The sequence below is a fragment of the Macrosteles quadrilineatus genome, unplaced genomic scaffold (genome assembly GCF_028750875.1).
Source record: "Macrosteles quadrilineatus isolate MER2022 unplaced genomic scaffold, UCM_ALF_1.0 Scaffold_2__2_contigs__length_208266976, whole genome shotgun sequence".
In the NCBI taxonomy this organism is placed as follows: domain Eukaryota; kingdom Metazoa; phylum Arthropoda; class Insecta; order Hemiptera; family Cicadellidae; genus Macrosteles; species Macrosteles quadrilineatus.
Genome location: NW_026542595.1, coordinates 15,195,222 through 15,214,274, shown reverse-complemented (window position 1 = coordinate 15,214,274; position 19,053 = coordinate 15,195,222). Strand labels below are relative to the sequence as shown.

Here is a 19,053-nt window from a genome sequence, read left to right as displayed (position 1 = left end):
TGAAACATTTCTACACGATTCTATTTATTTATTCATTTACATAAGTTAGTTAGGATACAATTTAGGCCTTTTAATATGCTGATAAAGGTATATAGGGCTTAAGTAATTATTTTTTTCTGTTCTACTCTTTTTAATGTGGCAATTCGGAAATCGCCATATCTGTAACATAGTATGATGATTGGCTTTTAAGAAAAAAAAAAAATACTTATGCTCAAAACACAATGATGAATTTTTATATTTCACTTATTATCTATTAGAAGTATATTTTGATAAAATTTCAAATTTTTAAGTTTAGTCCTTTTTGAGATACAGCACTCCGAAAAACTGATATTTTGCTAAAACGACAATATTTTTTTAAGGCTCGTAAAACTTAAAGGATGGAAATGACAGATCTCAAATTTTTTCTAAGTGTAAGCACCTGTTACATCCTTGTGGGGAAAAATATTGAAGATGTGTTTTCATCCCTTCCATAGGAAATAAATTCATAGTCGGCAATTTGTTCTAATTGAAACCTAATTTTTCAGTCAAATTTTAGGTAGCCTAATTTGCTTACAAGATACAACAACTTTGGTCATAACATTAATTGTAGATGGTTTGATTTAGAATTAGATGATTTTTGTTTCAAGTTGATATCTTAATAAATAAAAAAGTTATTAGACTTATCGCTAACCCTTGAAAACGCGTGAAATGCGCAATCTTCTTACACAAAATGGCCGCTAGCAGACAAAGCATTGATGAAAAAATTTTGGAAAATATTTTCTTGTGCTCTCAGATATATATTGTACCGGTAACAGAAAATAAGCAAATAAAAATTAAATAAATTATGTCAGCAATAAAATATTTTTTTATTGGTTGATTTCATTCAGATTGACCCAACAACAAAGTCTTGGATAAATTGCCAGGTGAGCCCAAGGTGTACGAAAGCATTGATAGTTTGCTTGCAGATAATTTAAACGCCCATCTAGAATCCCCAACAGAGTTTTTAAACAATATAGAGGTCAGTGGATTGCCAAGACACAGATCTTAAACAAGGGGGCAGTGGTTTTATTGATGAGGAATATCTATACACCAGAGGGCCTCATTAATGGAACAAAAGTGAACAAAACGGTTAACAGTTTAATAGAATGAAAAGTCCTAACTGGAACAAGTGAGAGGAACATATTTTGTTTCCGATGATAAAAATGTGTCCGTCTGAAACAAACTTACCATTTAAAATGGGAAGATGCCAATTTCCATAAGCTTTGTCATTTGCAATGACAATCAATAAAGCACAAGAGCAATCACTTAAAAGAGTACCCTAGCAATGTTCTTACCCAGACCCAGTCCAGTTTTCAGTCATGGGCAACTATATGTTGCTTTAAGTAGGGCTACACATTTTGATGGTGTATGCATATTCATCACGGAAAATTCTGACCAGGTGATTTCAGGAATAAAAACTTAGTAGCCTAAGTTATTCAAGGAAGTTCTTTTGTACCTACATAAAGTAGATTTTTTGTGATTATTTTTAAAAGGGGTTTCTTCAAGAAACATTTTTATGTTCTTCAAATATGCTATATATTGGTTTTATTAAAATGTTTTATTAAATTGTGTTTTGAAATCTTAAAATAACTATAAAACTAGTGTACCTGTTGCTCGAATTCGAGCAATTGCGAAGCATTACTGGCGTTATTTTAAAACGAATAACGGTCATAATTTCCGATGACTTTATTAAAGTCGACTCAAAGATTATGGAAATACTCACGATGTACACAATAGTTAGATATAATCAAAATTGTTTGTAAATATCTTATCTTTTTTCAAAAGCTGATCTTGTTTTTTTAGAGTTTTCTACAAATGTTTCCCACTCATAGCGGCGTTAGATTCTCTATAATAACGATTATAAATGAAGAAAAAAAAACATTATTTCTATTTCTTCTACTTGGTTGTGTTCTATGACTTTCTTGTGTTTCCATTGTTTGCAAATCGGCTCTTTCAATGATTGCTCAAGAAATGTAGCACAGTGTTGATTCAGTTTTATTTTAGTAGGCTTGTATCAAACTGTCCAGGATTTCTCGCTTTTTCCATTGTAATAATAATTACACCAACCCAAGTATCGTCTACAGATGCAATACGCCAAAGAATATCATCTACGTGCAACACGCCTACGTACATCAGAATGATGACACTCTTCAGAGGCTGACTGTTATGACAATAAAGATATTCTTATTCTTACAATCTCGAAGAAGTGGTAAAAAAAGGCAGAAACCAACCCATACAATAGACATAAGTTAACTCCATAAGAAATAATTTTAAGAGTTACTGTGATATTAGGATTTTCCACTGATTTGGTAATAAAACATTATATTGCAATTTAACATGACATGATGCAGAAGAAAATCAATTTTAAAATCTGAAAAAAACCATTGCAAATACTTCATTTTGACAAATTCAGTGAATCACAATTTAAATATTAACAGCTGTTTCATTAAAAAGTAGTGTAAACTTTTACTTATGGTCATAATGTAAACAAATCTGCTGAGGGGACTTTAAAGGCCTCTAGGGCAGAGCCCCAAGGGAATTTACCTCGTTTCTCTTTTGATGGCTCATCTACAGACCAAGACCTTTCTTTAGAGACCCCTACCAAGTTTATACGCCCAGCTGTTCTCTGAAATTAGCTGTGACAAAAACCTGTTTTTCCCTCATAAGAATAACATGGGATGGAAATTTAAAGGCCACTGAGGCAGAGCCCCAAGGGAATTTACCACGTTTCTCTTTTGATGGCTCATCTACAGACCAAGTCCTTTCTTTAGACACCTCTACCGAGTTTCTACGCCCAGCCGTTCTCTCAAATTAGCTGTCACAAAGAAAAACAGTTTCAAATTAATATATAGATGCTTGATAACTTATTAATTTACTAAATATAAGACATATACAGCTAGAAAATGGATGGTCTGCTTTCCTGCTAAGGCTTCATTCATTACTGTATTTTACTGTATTTAACGACTTAAGAGTCAATGTATAACACGATGAATTTGTTTTCTAAATTCATATGTTTTTTTGTGGCGCATTGAGCCGCACGGGTTCACTAGTCAACCTTTAATTTTCTGTAGATGGGGCACAGGACATCCTGAAATCGTACCTTGTAACCTACCCTGTAAAAGTATACTATCTTACATGTAGGCCTATTTAATTTACTTTTTAATTGGTTTAACTGGGCTGGTAATTGATAGTAGATACACTAACGATGGCAATTATATTACTAGTTAAAGGTTCTGTGGAAATGTAAAATTATTGTTACTTAGCAACACTACACTATAAACTACAAACAGTAAAAGTGCAATTTGTTCTTACTAATAATTCTGTTTTCCAATTCAGCTGGCTGTGTTGCTACATGGCACAAATGAATCCATTGATTGGGCCCAAGATCGAGAACAAAACATTACTGTTGATGGCGAGAGAATGGGTAAGATAACACAACTCCCATTTAACTATGTTCTACTACATCTATATCTATCTATAGAGACATAAAATACCCGGGTATTTACTCAGGTATCAATTTTTCATAAATACCCGGGTATTTATAATAATTCAGCCACACGCTACAAACAAGGTAATTTAGTATTTTCCCATTAAATAGCATTGCAATGAGTTTATAATGTATATTTTACTTTAGTTATTCAAATTAATAGGAATTTAACACATATACCGGTAGTGCAAATTATGTGTATATTTATTGTTAAATTTTGATAATTTTAGTAGCCTACCTGAATTCCTCTAACTCGTACAGCAAACTAAAGAACTGTATCCATATATGATGATTCATAACTATAGGGTTTATTGTTTGGAGTAAGCTTATTTTTAACTAAAAATGTTTAATGATTGTATTAGAACATCCATACCATAGGTAAAACTAAAAGCCCATAATGTATCAATATTAAAACAGTATTGTGTACAAAACTATTCAGCAAAATTGTTGACAGTAATAGTGTTCATACATCGTCTAAGCATTAAGGACAATATTTCTGGATTAGATGTATACCTAGTACTAAGTGTTGCCCAAATTATATTTTTGTATTTGACTATTTATCATCCACCTTAATGATATTTGATCCAAACACTATAAAACACATTTTTAGGTAAGGTTAAATCAAATCCAAGCATGGACGAAATAAGAAACGCTGCAACAGCTGATCGTAGTATCTTAAGGGTTGCGAACTTTTTTTCAAGCATACACGTATTACAAACCTAATTAAAGCACACTATTTTGTGTTATTTGGTTGAAATTTTGGAATACTGGTGTGCTTAAAAAAAATAGTGCGGCAAAAGTAACTAAATGCAGCAATTAGCTAATTTGTGTGCTAAAATCAGTGCAAGGAAACCCACTTTTTCAGGTAACGTTAGGAAAAAATATATAAGTAGTATTTTGTATTTTTGAGATGATAATATCCTATGTAGCCTACCCTTTTACATTCAAACTTTTAAAACTATATAATGTTCACAAAAAAATTATTTATGTAACTAGTGAGCAAAGTGGCACTTTGCTGCACACGAGAGAAATGTTTCTCGAGTACAGCAAAGGCCATTTGGGCTTGTGTTAAACATTATATTTTTCCTACAGTCACTATAAAGCATAAATAATTAGTCTCAAACATTATACAATAAGTTTTTAGGTTAGGTTAAACCATAGACTAACCAACACAAGTAGACTTCTCATCCCATTGTAAATTTTGAAGCACGTTTTTCGTGTCTAGTTCATGTACGTGACACAAAGGCGCTAGTGTCGATGAAACTTTGTTTCCATTGTTTTAGGGTTAATTTCTTGATTTGTGCTTTACTGTTTGGTTATATAACTAGGGGACAAGTTATTGTTTATGATTAGATCGTATTATTTGGTTAAACGAGGTTTTAAATGGCTGTAATAACGGGAAACAAATTGTAAACAAAACACAACCTCTACATAAACCGTACATGAACTAACAATAAAATTGTCTTCAGCTGCTCTATAAGGATGAGAAATCTACTAAGGGAGTATGTTTTATCTATGGTTAAACCCAAGCCTCAAACAGAATGGGAAACACTACACCAGCTGATTGTAGGCGTAGTATCTTTAGGTGTTACTTATTTTCAAACCCTTATAAACAGTAATAATCAGTATAAACGGAATAAACAAGTAGTTTTATAACTTTCTTACTTACGCACCAAGAAGAAAACAGTTTGTATGCTCGTTAATACATCTTTCTTGATTTTTCAGTAAACATGTGTAATGAAACATATATTCTCAATCACTGATTTCATTATTCTCATACATGTTAGGCCCACTTATAATTATTCTTTCAAATACTACACTTTAGGTTATGTTCAAACCAATCAATGAAGGAAAATAGAATATAAACACGAAATGACAGGTTAAATCTTAGTATTAATAGTCAATCAGCTGATCATAGTAGCAGTATCTTTAAGTATTGCCAACCTAATTCCAAGTGTACACGGATTACGTGCATAATAAAAAACCACACTGTTTTGTGTTGTTTGGTTAGAATACTGGAATATATATTGAAGCGTTATTATGCGTCTAATGGTTACGGAGAAAATTCCAAAAAACTGTAAATTTAAAATTCCCATGGTATTCTTATGGAGAATAAGTAAACTGTTGTAGTTTGCTTGTTTATGATCATATTTTGATCAAATTTGGAAAATGTATTCAAACAAAAAACAAAACACACAAAACAATGGTTTATTTAAATCGTCTGTTTGTTTGGCACCTTGCTGTAAAATAACATATTTTAAAACTGTAACATGTAATTATTTAACTAGGTATACTTATATAAAAAAGTACATTTATAATTATTTTTAAATTTATGTAATACAGCTAGTAAAAAATCTAAAATAAAAGCAACATTAATTCATTTAAAAATGTGGTTCCAAGCGAGTCTCATGATTTTTAATTATAATTTAAGAGGAATAAAGAAAGAAAGAAATTTTAGCTATAAATATAGCTGGAAAATGTATTCATTTCATACTAAACTACTAACATAAAAAAAAACACCTTTTTACCGTCCCTGTTGCAGCAAACCTAAGTACTTGTTAAACTAATGTTATTTAAATAGGGAATAAATGTGATATTTTTAAGGAGACATTTTAGTGTAAATCCAATCTAGTCCAGGCGCTAAACGGGTTGAGTATGCACTGAAAGTCTGACAAAATTTGACTTTTGATTATTGTTGGGGACATCTAGTAGATGAAAAAAAATCGATGATGTCTAGGGTGGTCACAACTCGGGGGGAGGGGGGGAAGTTGCGCGCGTCGGTGGTTTACGTTTCCACGTATAACTCTCAAACGGTTAATGATAGAAAGGTGGTTTAGCTGTCTATCTACGCCTAAATATATTGTCCTTCAAAAAGGTTATTACAACCTTTCTTCTATCTCTTATGCTGTAGGCCCCAATCAACGCTTATTGCAAAAAGGAAAATTTGAAACTACCTTAAAATCAAATATCGGAAGTATTGTACGCGTTTAAGACATGTTACAGATGATTTATGGTTAGAAAAACTAACAAGTAGTACAACAACACCAAGTTTAAGGGAATCTGTGCAAAAACAACAGAGCTACGTTTAATTCTGTAAGAGTAAACGTGGAAAATTCGTAGTAGTATCGAGGCGCGCCATGGATAATACGGAGCCCACAGTCAATATAGGTTTGATGTTGTAAGTAATTATGGGAAAGCTGGATTTTTCTATGCTGTTAGACCATGTTGAGATACGTTATGGACTCCGAAACCGCTTGACAGATTGTATTGAAACTTTCAGGCATTATTAAGCATCTTTCGAGGATGGTTCGAGTGAAGTTTGGTGCAGATCTGTCAAAAGGGCTCTGCTCCAGAGGGTTTTAAGTGGGCCAATGTCAGACTTTTTGATCTACAATGTTTACAAATAAATATAATTTAAAAGCAGATGTTTACTTTCACCAACTGTTTTGTAGGTTTGAATAATCACAACATTCTGTATTAGCATTAGTCATGATTTGAAATAGTGTCACAGTGTTTCTACAGAGTGCAGCACAGAAAACTATTTTACTTTTGAATAAGTCCAAATGTATTAAACCCCAATCGCAGCACACCTGTGCACTCAACGTTTAAATTTTCCATCAGTTTTTTTCATTATCACTTATCAGTGGTAGGTTTAAGGGAGAAATGGTCTTAATCCAAAAAATACTGATGATTTCATCCGAATTACCCTCTGAATTTAAGCAACTACAATTCCCTTAGTGTATTGCTTTCATAATCACCATTATAAGGCACTAGGGCAATCCCTGACTATCGTCGGTTTAAATGTAGAGAAAACATGCTTTTCACACAGACAGATATATTTTGGTAGCGCAGCAACGCGCGCGCCGGGTAACTGCTAGTTCTGCTATAAAATGGTACACCGTTTCATCCCGGTTGAGATTACATAGTAAATATACATAAATTTGATTTTCCATATAGGTAGAGTTAACTTTTTATTAGACGATCCCCTTTATTAAAAAAAAAATGTTTTAAGGGATGGTTACGAATAAAACATATATATCCGCCATTTTCCAATATGGCCAACAACTTTGTTGTTTCTTATAGAATACGCTGTATTTTAGGATTGTTTTAGAATTTAAATGCCATTTAAAAACGTTTTTATTTGTGACATTTTTTCTCTAAGGTTACTCCTTTTAGGAGATACAGCGTGTTATATCTAAAAAAAGGCTTGTGGTGTACATTCGACATCCTGTAGCTCATAAACGAGTAAGTTAAGAGAGAGAGTGCAAACAATAAACAAGCCACATAATAAGTCTACATTCCAAAAAAATATATAAAATACGTTAATAATACTGATTCTGTCGTTTTAAAAATGGCCACCATTTTCAAAAATTGTAGCTTACTTTGATATTGGAACAATTTATTTTATGTTCTTTTTTGAATGTAGATGTGATTTGAAGACTTGTTTATTCTTTGTATTTTCTCTCTTAAACTTACTCGTTTATGAGCTACAGGATGCAGGATGTACTCACAAGCCATTTCTTCTTTGATGTAACATGATGTAACTCCTAAACAAGTAGCTTTAGAGAAAAATGTCAAGAATAAAAAGGTTTGAAAATTGTGCGTTTACATTCTAAAACAATCATAAAATACAGCGTATTCCATAGGATTAACAAAATTGTCAGCCATATTGGAAAATGGTGAACATATTTTTAAAATTTGAAACCACTCAAAAAACATTTTAAAAATAAAGGGTAGTGTCCCATAAGAAGTTAACTATATATCTCATAGTAAAAAAGTTATCTATTGGTTCACTTTAGGTAAGACACCCTGAATATTAAAATGAGGCTCTGGCGTACAGCAGCAAATGCACAATATTCATTCATATGTATTCACAACAGTCTGTATATGTACTGAATGACCTACAGAACGTTAATATAATCTATATAAAGCGGCAAATTCAAATACAAGAACCATAATATACGTAATTCTTTTCATTATTGCTGTGCACAAAAAAGCCAGAGTTCTGTAAAATCAATTTACTGTACTATCTATAACCACTATATGCAAACAAACTGTTAATAACTATATATAATTTTAAAGCGTAAACTATGCACCCCAAATTTTATACCAAACGTTTTGTCGTGCGACCTCGTATAAAAAATCAACAAGGAAAATTTTCATAAATTAATCCGTAAAAGTTAACAAAACATCAAACCTATATTGACTGTGCGCTCCGTACTATAGTTGTCGACAGGTCAACGCCGGCAGAAACCATGGGCCCGTAAGTAAGTTGTCCCTATTCAGACGCCTCCTCGAGACGTAATCCTATTATTGCCGTTTCGCTGGGTGCGTGATGGACTGCATCGACAGTGCAGTATGCCAATTAGAAATTTGTTATTTTATTAATTTCATGAAAACAAATGAAATTAACGCATTGTGATGCGTCTTGAAATCCTGATAAAATTGATATAAAACTTATATAAATTGGCCAATATTTACTATAGTTTATAAGTAAAAAAAAACTTGTAGCATATAAGATTACCTTAAAGATAGGTCAGCACGTACATTATTTATGTTATGTGCGGACCTTATTTTCTCAGTTACTATGGTTACTATACTGTATGTATGAAAATGTTTAATTATATGTTTCTATTTTGTAAACAAGTCTAAAATTTAAATGGGTTAAGAATTGATTTTGCTATTGATCCATCACACTGTTCCCAGTTGTGCGCTATGTCACAACAGATTTTATTAGCTATGGAATGAAGATGACATAATGCTTTGAGTATTGAGTGATTAGTAACCATGCTAACTTTAGTAGGCTGTGATTTGGCAATGAGTAACTATGGCGACTTGTTGAATTTGCTGATGAAGAGAAGGATAACAACAACTAACAATAATCTTTGGACCCCCCCCCCCATAACTTCAATGATAGCCCACCCCTGAATTGGCAAAAATCCCTAAAAACAACAAAAATTATAAAAAAGATTTTATACACGCCTTTAAATTGGTGAGTGATTTCAAAATAGGCAGTCCACAGCCTGGGAAAAGTGTGATGGAAATCAATACCAAATTTAATTCCTAACACATTTAAATTTTAGACCTGTTTACAAAACATAAACATATAAATAATCATTTTTATACATGTAGTAACTGAAAAATAAGGTCCGCACATAACATAAATAATATCCTGACCTAAGGTAATCTTATATGCTACAAGTTTTTTTTTTTTTTTACTTATAAACTGTAGTAAATATTGGTCAATTTATATAAGTTTTATATCAATTTTATCAGGATTTCAAGACGCATCACAATATGACATTTGTTTTCATGATATTAATAAAACAAAAAATTTCAAATTGGCATACTGCACTGTCAATGCAGTCCATCACGCGCCCAGCGAAACGGCAATAATAGGATTAGGTCTTGAGGAGGTGTCTGAATAGGAACAAATTACTTTCGGGCCCATGGTTTCTGCCCAGCGTTGACCTGTCGACAACTATATCCATGGCGCGCCTCGATACTACTACGAATTTTCCACGTTTACTCTTACAGAATTAAACGTAGCTCTGTTGTTTTTGCACAGATTCCCTTAAACTAGGTGTTGTTGTACTACTTGTTAGTTTTTCTAACCATAAATCTTCTGTAACATGTCTTAAACGCGTACAACACTTCCGATATTTGATTTTAAAGTAGTTTCAAATTTTCCTTTTTGCAATAAACGTTGATGGGGCCTAAAGCATAAGAGATAGAAGAAAGGTTGTAATAACCTTTTTGAAGGACAATATATTTAGGCGTAGATAGACAGCTAAACCACCTTTCTATCATTAACCGTTTGAGAGTTATACATGGAAACGTAAACCACTGATGCGCACAACTTCCCCCCTCCCCCCGGAGTTGTGACCACCCTAGAAATGTGACATCATCGATTTCTTTCATCTACTAGATGTCCCCAACAATAATCAAAAGTCAAATTTTGTCAGACTTTCAGTGCATACTCAACACGTTTGGCGCCCGGCCTAGGTAAATGGAAATTCGCTTAGTCTGCAGGTTTGCTGCGGCAGGGGTATTGTTTACATGTAAATCAGAATGATGACAATAAAAATAATCTGTATCAGCTGTTTTTGTTAACTTCAGCTACAAAAAGATATTGACGATAGCATGGGCACTTTCAAGGGCTGAAGGACGGAAATTGGATTTTTCCCAGTCTTGTAACCAACTCCAATAGATTTTTCGTGGCCAAATACCCCCTAGGCCTATAAAAGGAAAAAATATAAAAAATTCTCGGACAAAAAAAAGTTTGCCCATACATGGCGCTTGTTTTAGATTATAGGATTTTCCACTAAATAATTGTTTGGTTTGAAGAAAAAAACCCATTTCTTAAAACTTGCTCTTTATATTATAGGAAATGTTTTACTTTTATTGTATGTTATTTAACCCAGAAAATGAAACACTTGCGATTAGCATGTGGATACTTGTAGAAAATATTAAAGGCTGACAAGAATTTTAGACAAAAAAGATATGTATTTAAATTGGACATTATTTACAAATCATATTAGTAATAAAACATATGTTAGTTCAATTAAAATAAAGAAAGAAGGCAGGCATAAATTAAACATATTAAAGAACACAAATCAATGTGTCGATATGAAACATATTACATCTTTTCCCCTCCAACGGTAAGGACTGCAACTTTAGTCAGGGCCGGCGATGAGTTCCTTTTGATGTTACGATGTCTACTATTCGTACTTGGCCATCGTGACCTGGGTAGACAGCCGAGATTCGGCCAAGGGGCCATGTATTTCTTGGGCAGTTTTCCTCAATTATTATTGCAAGATCGTCAATCTTTGGTGGGTCCAATTTCTTGTGCCATTTGCACCGTCTTGAAAGGCATGGAAGGTACTCGTGCACCCATCTCTTCCAGAAGCTGTCTAGGAGTGATCTAACACGAGCTAATTGTCGTTTACACAGTTGGTCTTCGTTTAGGTTGAATTTGTAAGCTTCTCTTAGAAAATGGTTTGGTGTGATTGGTTCGGGGTCATTGGGATCCAGAGAAACATGTGTGAGTGGGCGAGAATTTATTATAAATTCAACGCGAACCATGAATGTCTTAAGCTCTTCGTCTTTTGGGTACTGGCAGCGCATAACACTCCTTAATGCGGTCTTTACAGACCTAACAAGTCTTTCCCAGCAGCCTCCCATATGTGGTGCTCGCGGGCAAATAAAATTCCACTTTATCCCGTAGTTCACCACGTCTTTTTGGATCTTTTCATGTTTGAGTGACTTACAGCGTTTCTAAGTTCCCTATCTGCAGCTACAAAGTTTGTGCCATTGTCGGAATATAATTCTGAGGGAACTGGTCTTCGGCTGATGAATCGTTGAATCGCCATTATACAACTCTCTGTGTTAAGAGAATGAGCCGTTTTGATATGAATTGCTCGAGTCGAAAAACAGGTAAATAGGACACCATATCTTTTCTCATGTCTGCGGCCAATAGTAACTTCGATAGATCCGAAATAATCCACTTTAGTGTAGAAGAATGGATATTGCACTTTTGAGGTCCTTAACTGTGGTAGTGCAGCCATCTGAGGAGGATAAGGTTTGGCATTGTCTATGCTACATCTCATGCAGCTCCTTTGAACTTTCTTGGCGACTGATTGTACGTTTAAGATCCAGAACTGTTGTCTAGTCATATTGATAACAGTCTCGATGCCCTGATGGAAACATTTCTCGTGAAACATTTTTACGATTAGTTTAGCTGTATGACTTTTGCCGTCTAAAATGATAGGAAGGATGCTTTTGTTCTTCGCTTATTTCTGGTGAACTATTTACTACTCGACATTCTTATTAGAGACTGATCAATGAAGGGATTTAAAGAGAATATTCTACTGGTTTTTGATAGTGGTTTGTTCTTCAGCAGTAAATTATTTTCTTCAATGAAGCTTGCCTTTTGAGACATTGATATCAATGTATGTTCAGCTTTTTGAATTTCCTCTGGTTGAAGTTCTGGTATATTTCCAAAATCTACGTTGACAGTTTTCAGTTTCTTTTTGGTGGTGGCGGTAGTATGGGGCCTTAGCATGCTAATAAATCTGTGTACCCATGCTAACACACGTGTCACTTTTTTCCAAGAAGAAAAGTTTTCAACTGTCAGAAGAGGGGGGTTTTCATCACTGTTCACAACTCCGACGAATTTCTTCTTTCTTTCTTCATTTTCCTTGACTTGTAGTGTGGACGGTTGTATTGACCAGTCACTCGATTCTCGCATTAGAAATGAGGGTCCGTGGATCCATTCAGAATGCATGGCTGAAGTAAATGTTTTGTTACTTCTAGTTGCAACATCTGCCGGATTCTGTTTCGATGGAACCCATCTCCATTCTTCGGGTTTAGACAAATCTTGAATTTCTCCAATTCTATTGGAAACATACTGTTTGAATTGTCTAGGGTAGGATTTCAGCCAATGCAAAACTGTTACAGAATCTGACCAAAATATCTGACGAGAAATAGTTAAGTCAATGTCTTTTATGATGCTACAAGCTATTCTGCATCCAAGAACAGCTGCTTGGAGTTCTAGTCGGGGAATGGTTGTTTGTTTGAGTGGTGATACTTTGGCACGTGCCATAACAAGCATGGTCTTGTAAGTACCTCTGGCACATCCATGGCGTAGATATGAAACTGCTGCATAGGCCTCTTCACTAGCAACAACAAACGTATGGAGTTCAACTTTTTAAATTGTTTTGACGTTAAAATAGCATCGAGGTATGGTGAAGCTCTGCAGACATTTTACTTCTTGTAGCCAGTCTTGCCATTTTTTACCAAGTTCTATCGAAAGAACTTCGTCCCACGTTATGTTTGTTCGCCAAATGTCTTGAACAAGTATTCTCCCTTTTATAGTAGTAGGTACAACTAATCCCAATGGATCGAAAATGGACATAGCTCCTCTTAAAACTTCACGTTTGGTCGGATACCTTGTTTCAACTAACTGTACCTTTTCGGCGTTCATGTGAAATGAAAAGTGGTCAGTTTCAGCATCCCACCACATTCCGAGGATACGTTCTGTAGGTAGACGACTTTCAGGTTGCAGCTGTTTTGTAGAGTTTGCCTTCAAATCTCCCGGCATTTCAAGTTAAAATGTCTTTTGAATTTGACAACCAGTTACAGATATTAAAACCTCCGGACTTGTGAATTTCTGTTATCTGTTGTATTCTAAGTCTAGCTTCTTCTTCTGTATCAGTAGAGTCTAGTAGATCGTCCATGTATTCACTTGAGAGGATCGCTTTACTTGCTTCTGGGTAAATATGTAGAAACCTCTTGGCGTTGCTGTTTACTACATACAAGGCAGTACTCGGAGAACACGTTGATCCAAATATCATTGCTTCCATGATATAGGTATCTGGTTTGTTGTTCGGATCTTCTCTCCATAGAAACCTTTGCGAATCGACATCTTCTTTTCCGATACGTACTTGATGAAACATTTCTTGTATGTCACCTGTGATCACAAATTTTCTTAATCTGAATTTGAGAAGTACGGCTGGCAGAGGGTTCAAAAGGTTAGGACCACTAAGCAAACCATCATTGAATGATACACCATTTGCTTTAGCAGCTGTGTCAAATACTAACCTCGGTTTTTTTGGATTTATTACCCCAAAATGAGGCAGATAATAAGTCCGGTCATTTATTACATTAGCTTCGTCATCACGTAGTTTTCTGATGTAACCTTTTTCTTCATAGTCAGTGATCTTGGCCTTGTATTTGTTATGAAAGTTTTCGTCTCTTGCCATCTTTCTTTCAATACCCTTAAGTCTTTTCAACGCATTATCATAGCTCAGTGGATATTTAAAGTCTTCTCACTTCCATAGTAGGCCGGATTCATACCTATCCCCTACTTTTTTTGTCGTATCTTCAAAAATCTTAAGGGCTTTTTCGTCTTCAACTGATTTTACATTATCATCTTCTACTAGGGACACGCCATAATTCTCGATTTCAAAAGAATCTTTGATAATATCATGAAGTTTTTCACTTTCAAAAGACGTTAAAGTGAATTGACTATCTACTCGCCCAATGTGTTCATGACATTTACCGTGCAATGTCCAGCCTAAACGGCTCCAAGACAAGACTGGAGAGTTGGGAGGACCTTCAATTATTTTCCTTGCTAGAATAAGGTCACAGTTGTCTTGACCTATAAGGATTGTAGGTTTCAAATTTGCTGACAGTAAAGGTTGACCAATTGACCGTAAATGAGACCACTTCTTTTTCAGTTTGACAGTATCCACCATTTGTTTTGGTAAGTCCAATGGTGACTGGGTTCGTACATTGTTTAATGTAAACACTTCGTCCTCATATAACCCTTTAATTTTAACTTTCACAGTCATGGATGTTGGGTCAAAATGTTGGGTTGCATTGGACCAGCATGTCGTGAGGGGTTCAATACTTACCGTTGACGCCTAATTTATCGGCTGTAGCTGAATCCAACAAAGATACTGTTGACCCGTCATCTAAGAGTGCGTAAGTGTCAATCTGACAACTTGGGCCATATAATGTCACTGGACATACTCTTAGTAGAACACAGTTGTTAACAACATGACTGCTAATAATTTTTTTATTTTGCGGTTCGCTGTCCTGTTTGGGAAACCTCTCAATTTTGTCAGTATGGAGAAGACGATGGTGAAACAACCTGCACCCATTTATCCCACAAACCTTTTTTACTTTACATTTTAGGAGCTGAAAAATGAAATTAAATGAAATGAAATGAAAAATTCTTTATTTTACCAGGCAAAGTTAGGGCCACATGGCCCTCTCTTACACTTAACCTGACAAACTTAAGTATAAATAAATAAAAATACAATGAATTTTCCTAATCTAATATAAATATATATATTTAACACATCAAGAACACGTTAAACAAAAATTCAATTTAAAAAATAGTAATTATTATAAATAGAATATATACAAAAGAAAACACATTCACACTCTCACACGCACACACACCAGCAATCGCGCAAAGAAGCAGAAGCCCTAGGACACGCCAGCCGAGACCATTTGCTCAAAGTAGAGATTTTTTAGTGCCGCCACAAACTGGGAGCGTTTATCAAGGGATTTAATGTGTAGGGGGAGCTGGTGACGTCGAAAGCAGAAGAAACATAGTTTCTTTTCGACAATCATTTTCCATCTCTGTGATACATCTGCCTTCCTAAAAACTCCACAGTGGTCATTTTCGTGGCTGTCGAGACAAAACATACAGTTAAACTGTTTGTCTTCGGTAGAACTGGTATAAACCGGCTTTATGTCAGTTTTCTTCTGCCAGAGTTTCTCTTCTGTAGGACGAAAGTAAATACTCAGGATTGAGCATTGCTTTTCCAACCAAGTGGAAAACTCCTTCAAGTTGGGACTGCTTAGAGCATTATTACTTACATGCTCAGCCCACCTGTATTTTAAACTATAGGGAAGTTTGTTGAGACATTCATATAGTAAGTAAGGATTTAATACATAATTTTCTAGATGTAATAATGACTCTGCTGTAGCAGTAAAATTCAAAATATTTGTCGAAAACTCAACAAGATTTGTATTGTCGTCTTCCTTAACAGAAATAAAGAAAAATAAAGAAAATAAAGAAAGAATAAAGAAAAAAAATAAAGAAAGAAAAAATAAAGAAAAAAGAAAGAAGATTAAAATAAAGAAAGAAGGCAGGCATAAATTAAATATATTAAAGAACACAAATCAATGTGTCGATATGAAACATATTACAATACTTATTGGTCTATTATAAGTATTTTTTTTTTTACTATTTGATGGAAAGTTTTTTATGTTTTAGGGAAACCCTGTCGAGTAAGGATTTCATCTTTTCTTCAAAATCCATTCCAAAACATCTCACTTAACAAGGACGTATTCGTCAGTCGCAAAACCTTCAAGCCGATTAATTACCGATTAGTGTGGTTGTACATTGTTGTAGGTGATGGTAAAACAGTTTCATTTTAATGTAAATTTGTGTATATATTGCAACAGTCCTCTAATTTTAATTGTATTAGCTAAAAAATTTAAGTAATAATTTAATGCTCCATGAAAACAACTACTATTTAGAGTATCGATATGAAAATAAATTAATTTTTAATTAACTGTAATGGTAGTGTATTTAGAAATCCACAGTATTTTGTGTTTATTGTTAATAGGATTAGAATGAGCAAATATATATCCATCATTAATCAAATAATTTTGTTTTGTTTCCTACCTTATATAGAGTATTAAATGTTTTCAAACGACAGAAGAATCTCCCAACACAGTTTCAATCTGACATTTTAAGAGTAATTCACAATTATTCCCAAGTTAAAGTCACGACCATGTTTGTGACTGGAACTGATGACAAGACAGACTGACACCTGAGACTGATGGTGGTTGCAGATTGCATTGCTGAGAGATATTTTACAATTGGGATTACTATTATTCGAGGGGGATATTCAGAAAGTAAGGAACGTTTCTGTCTGACGCTGTCAGAAGTACGCCGATTGCGCACATTCTTGCACAGACGTGTTTGTGTACTCAGTGATTGCTCAGCCGACACAGAGCAGAAGTCTCGTTGTGGTGCCCCGTTGTTGCAATATTTAATTTTAAAAGTGTATTGCAATTGAAAATTATACTAATTGTGAGGTACGGTAATAGTTTTTGATGGGTATCAACTGAAAACCTATAGAAATTCATCATCAAGTGTGTAAAGTGTTTGGAAACAACGTAATAAATGAAATTCTTGGTCGGAAATGGTTCATTCAGTTTCAAATTGGCCAAACTAAGGTTAACATCTAAATTTTGTTTTTGCATGACAGTGCCACAAATTCCACACACAAGGAATTTCTCATTCATTCATTCAAATGGGCCATTTTCGCTTAACTACAGTCCAAACCAAGATCACACTAAATAAACAGGCGGTAATGCCATTGACTATACACCTCTACAAATAGTAGAGGTGTATAGTCAATGGTAATGCTCCTCAGGCATGACGTCATCGTAGGCGACGGCAATGACGTAATTTTTGTTTTTTGTGATCAGCTGCTTATTTAATTTTTTCTTGGAAAACAAAAATATAACTAAAAGTATAACATTACATCATTACCGGTGCTTGTTCTAATCTTTTCTTAGAAAACAAAAATATAACTAAAAGAATAACATTACGTCATTGAGGTCATCTATGATGACGTCATGCCTGAGGAGCATTACGGCTTGTTTATTTAGTGTTGCCTTGGTCCAAACCTTGGTCAGAGTGACTTACACTTGATACAAAAAAATGAATGCGTAGTTAGCATTACAGAGCTTTGATTACGACAATGATCTCAATTATCATTCGGTGACTGCGCTCGCAGGCGACAAAACTTTACCAAAGCTAGTCTACTGCTGTGATAAGTGACTAAATAATTTGTTTGGTGACAATGGAGAAAAGTAGTATTTTAATTGTAATTCCAATTGTATATGATATAATTTTTTCTCATAGTATTTTAATTTTATTTCAAAACATTCATTACTTTCTGAATATCCCTTGTCATTCCAACCAATTATTCAGATTCTCTGTGTCCATCAAGTAAAAGAAGAAGTCTCTGCTTAGTACAAAATACATTTCCATCTATTAATATAAAAAATTGTTACATATTGTTAATGAGTACACCTTCATTTGGCTGCACTGTGTGCATACACTTGGATGTACTGTGTGAACTATCTTGATGCTGACAGTAATACCTGTTTTGTTAATGTCCTTCCCCTGTAATAAAAAAATTATTAAAAGTAAAGTAAAACGGATTATGTCCATGTCAAACTCATCTTGGCCAAAGCTGCCTAGGCAATTAAACAATAAAGTGAACTAGGCAGTTAAAAAGCTCAGGACAAAAGAAATGGGACAGAAAAAATGGTTGGTGTGTTAACATTTTTGTAGTTGTTAGCAAACTTGTTGAAGTAAGCTTTTGCAGAAAGGAATTTTCCTCCAAAATTTTGTAAGTCTGTTAAAAACTTGATTCGTATATGTGTTGTTTTTTTAAACAATTAGGAAAACCAAGTAGTTTTTACTCTGATCTGACTTTCAGGCTCCGCCCCAGTGGCTCTGGATTTTCCCATGTCAACCTTATGATTTTTTATATTTAAAAGTAGTTTAGTTTGTTAATTAATCTTATAGCCCAGTCAACAAAGCTCAAAATATGTCCCTCAGCGGGAAAAAATGGTGTAGTCCCGGATTTTTGCACAGTTGTAGGGGATACCCTTCTGAACAACATACTAAAAGTCCTGACTGATGGGGTGTGAGCTATGGGGGGGAGGGGGTGTAAATGTACAATTTTTCGGTTTTCTGTAAATATCTCAAAAACGGTGCCCTCTAGCGGTAAAATGTACATATACAAAAATGAAGAGCATTAAATTTCCAACAATAATGCTCATTACATCGTGTTCCTAAAATCAAAACTTAACGAGATACATGGGTCATAAGAAAAAAAAAAACATTCAGAGTAACTAGTATTATTGTGGTAAAGTGATTGTTTTATACTACATCAAGTTATATAAACTGATAAAAATGTGCTAAATACTCGTCTATGCAGTAC

The 19,053-nt window shown here is 34.3% G+C and overlaps 1 protein-coding gene across 1 annotated transcript in view; it reads left to right on the top strand.

Moving 5' to 3' along the window:
- LOC128985718 (V-type proton ATPase subunit e 2-like) overlaps positions 1–16,694 on the top strand; it is a 49,745-nt gene extending 33,051 nt beyond the window's left edge. The window contains exons 3-4 of the mRNA XM_054405527.1: positions 3,355–3,442; positions 16,299–16,694. Coding sequence (XP_054261502.1) covers positions 3,355–3,442; positions 16,299–16,316 — 106 coding nt within the window. The 3' untranslated portion in view covers positions 16,317–16,694. The remainder of the gene's footprint in view (positions 1–3,354; positions 3,443–16,298) is intronic.
- The last annotated feature ends 2,359 nt before the right edge of the window (positions 16,695–19,053 follow it).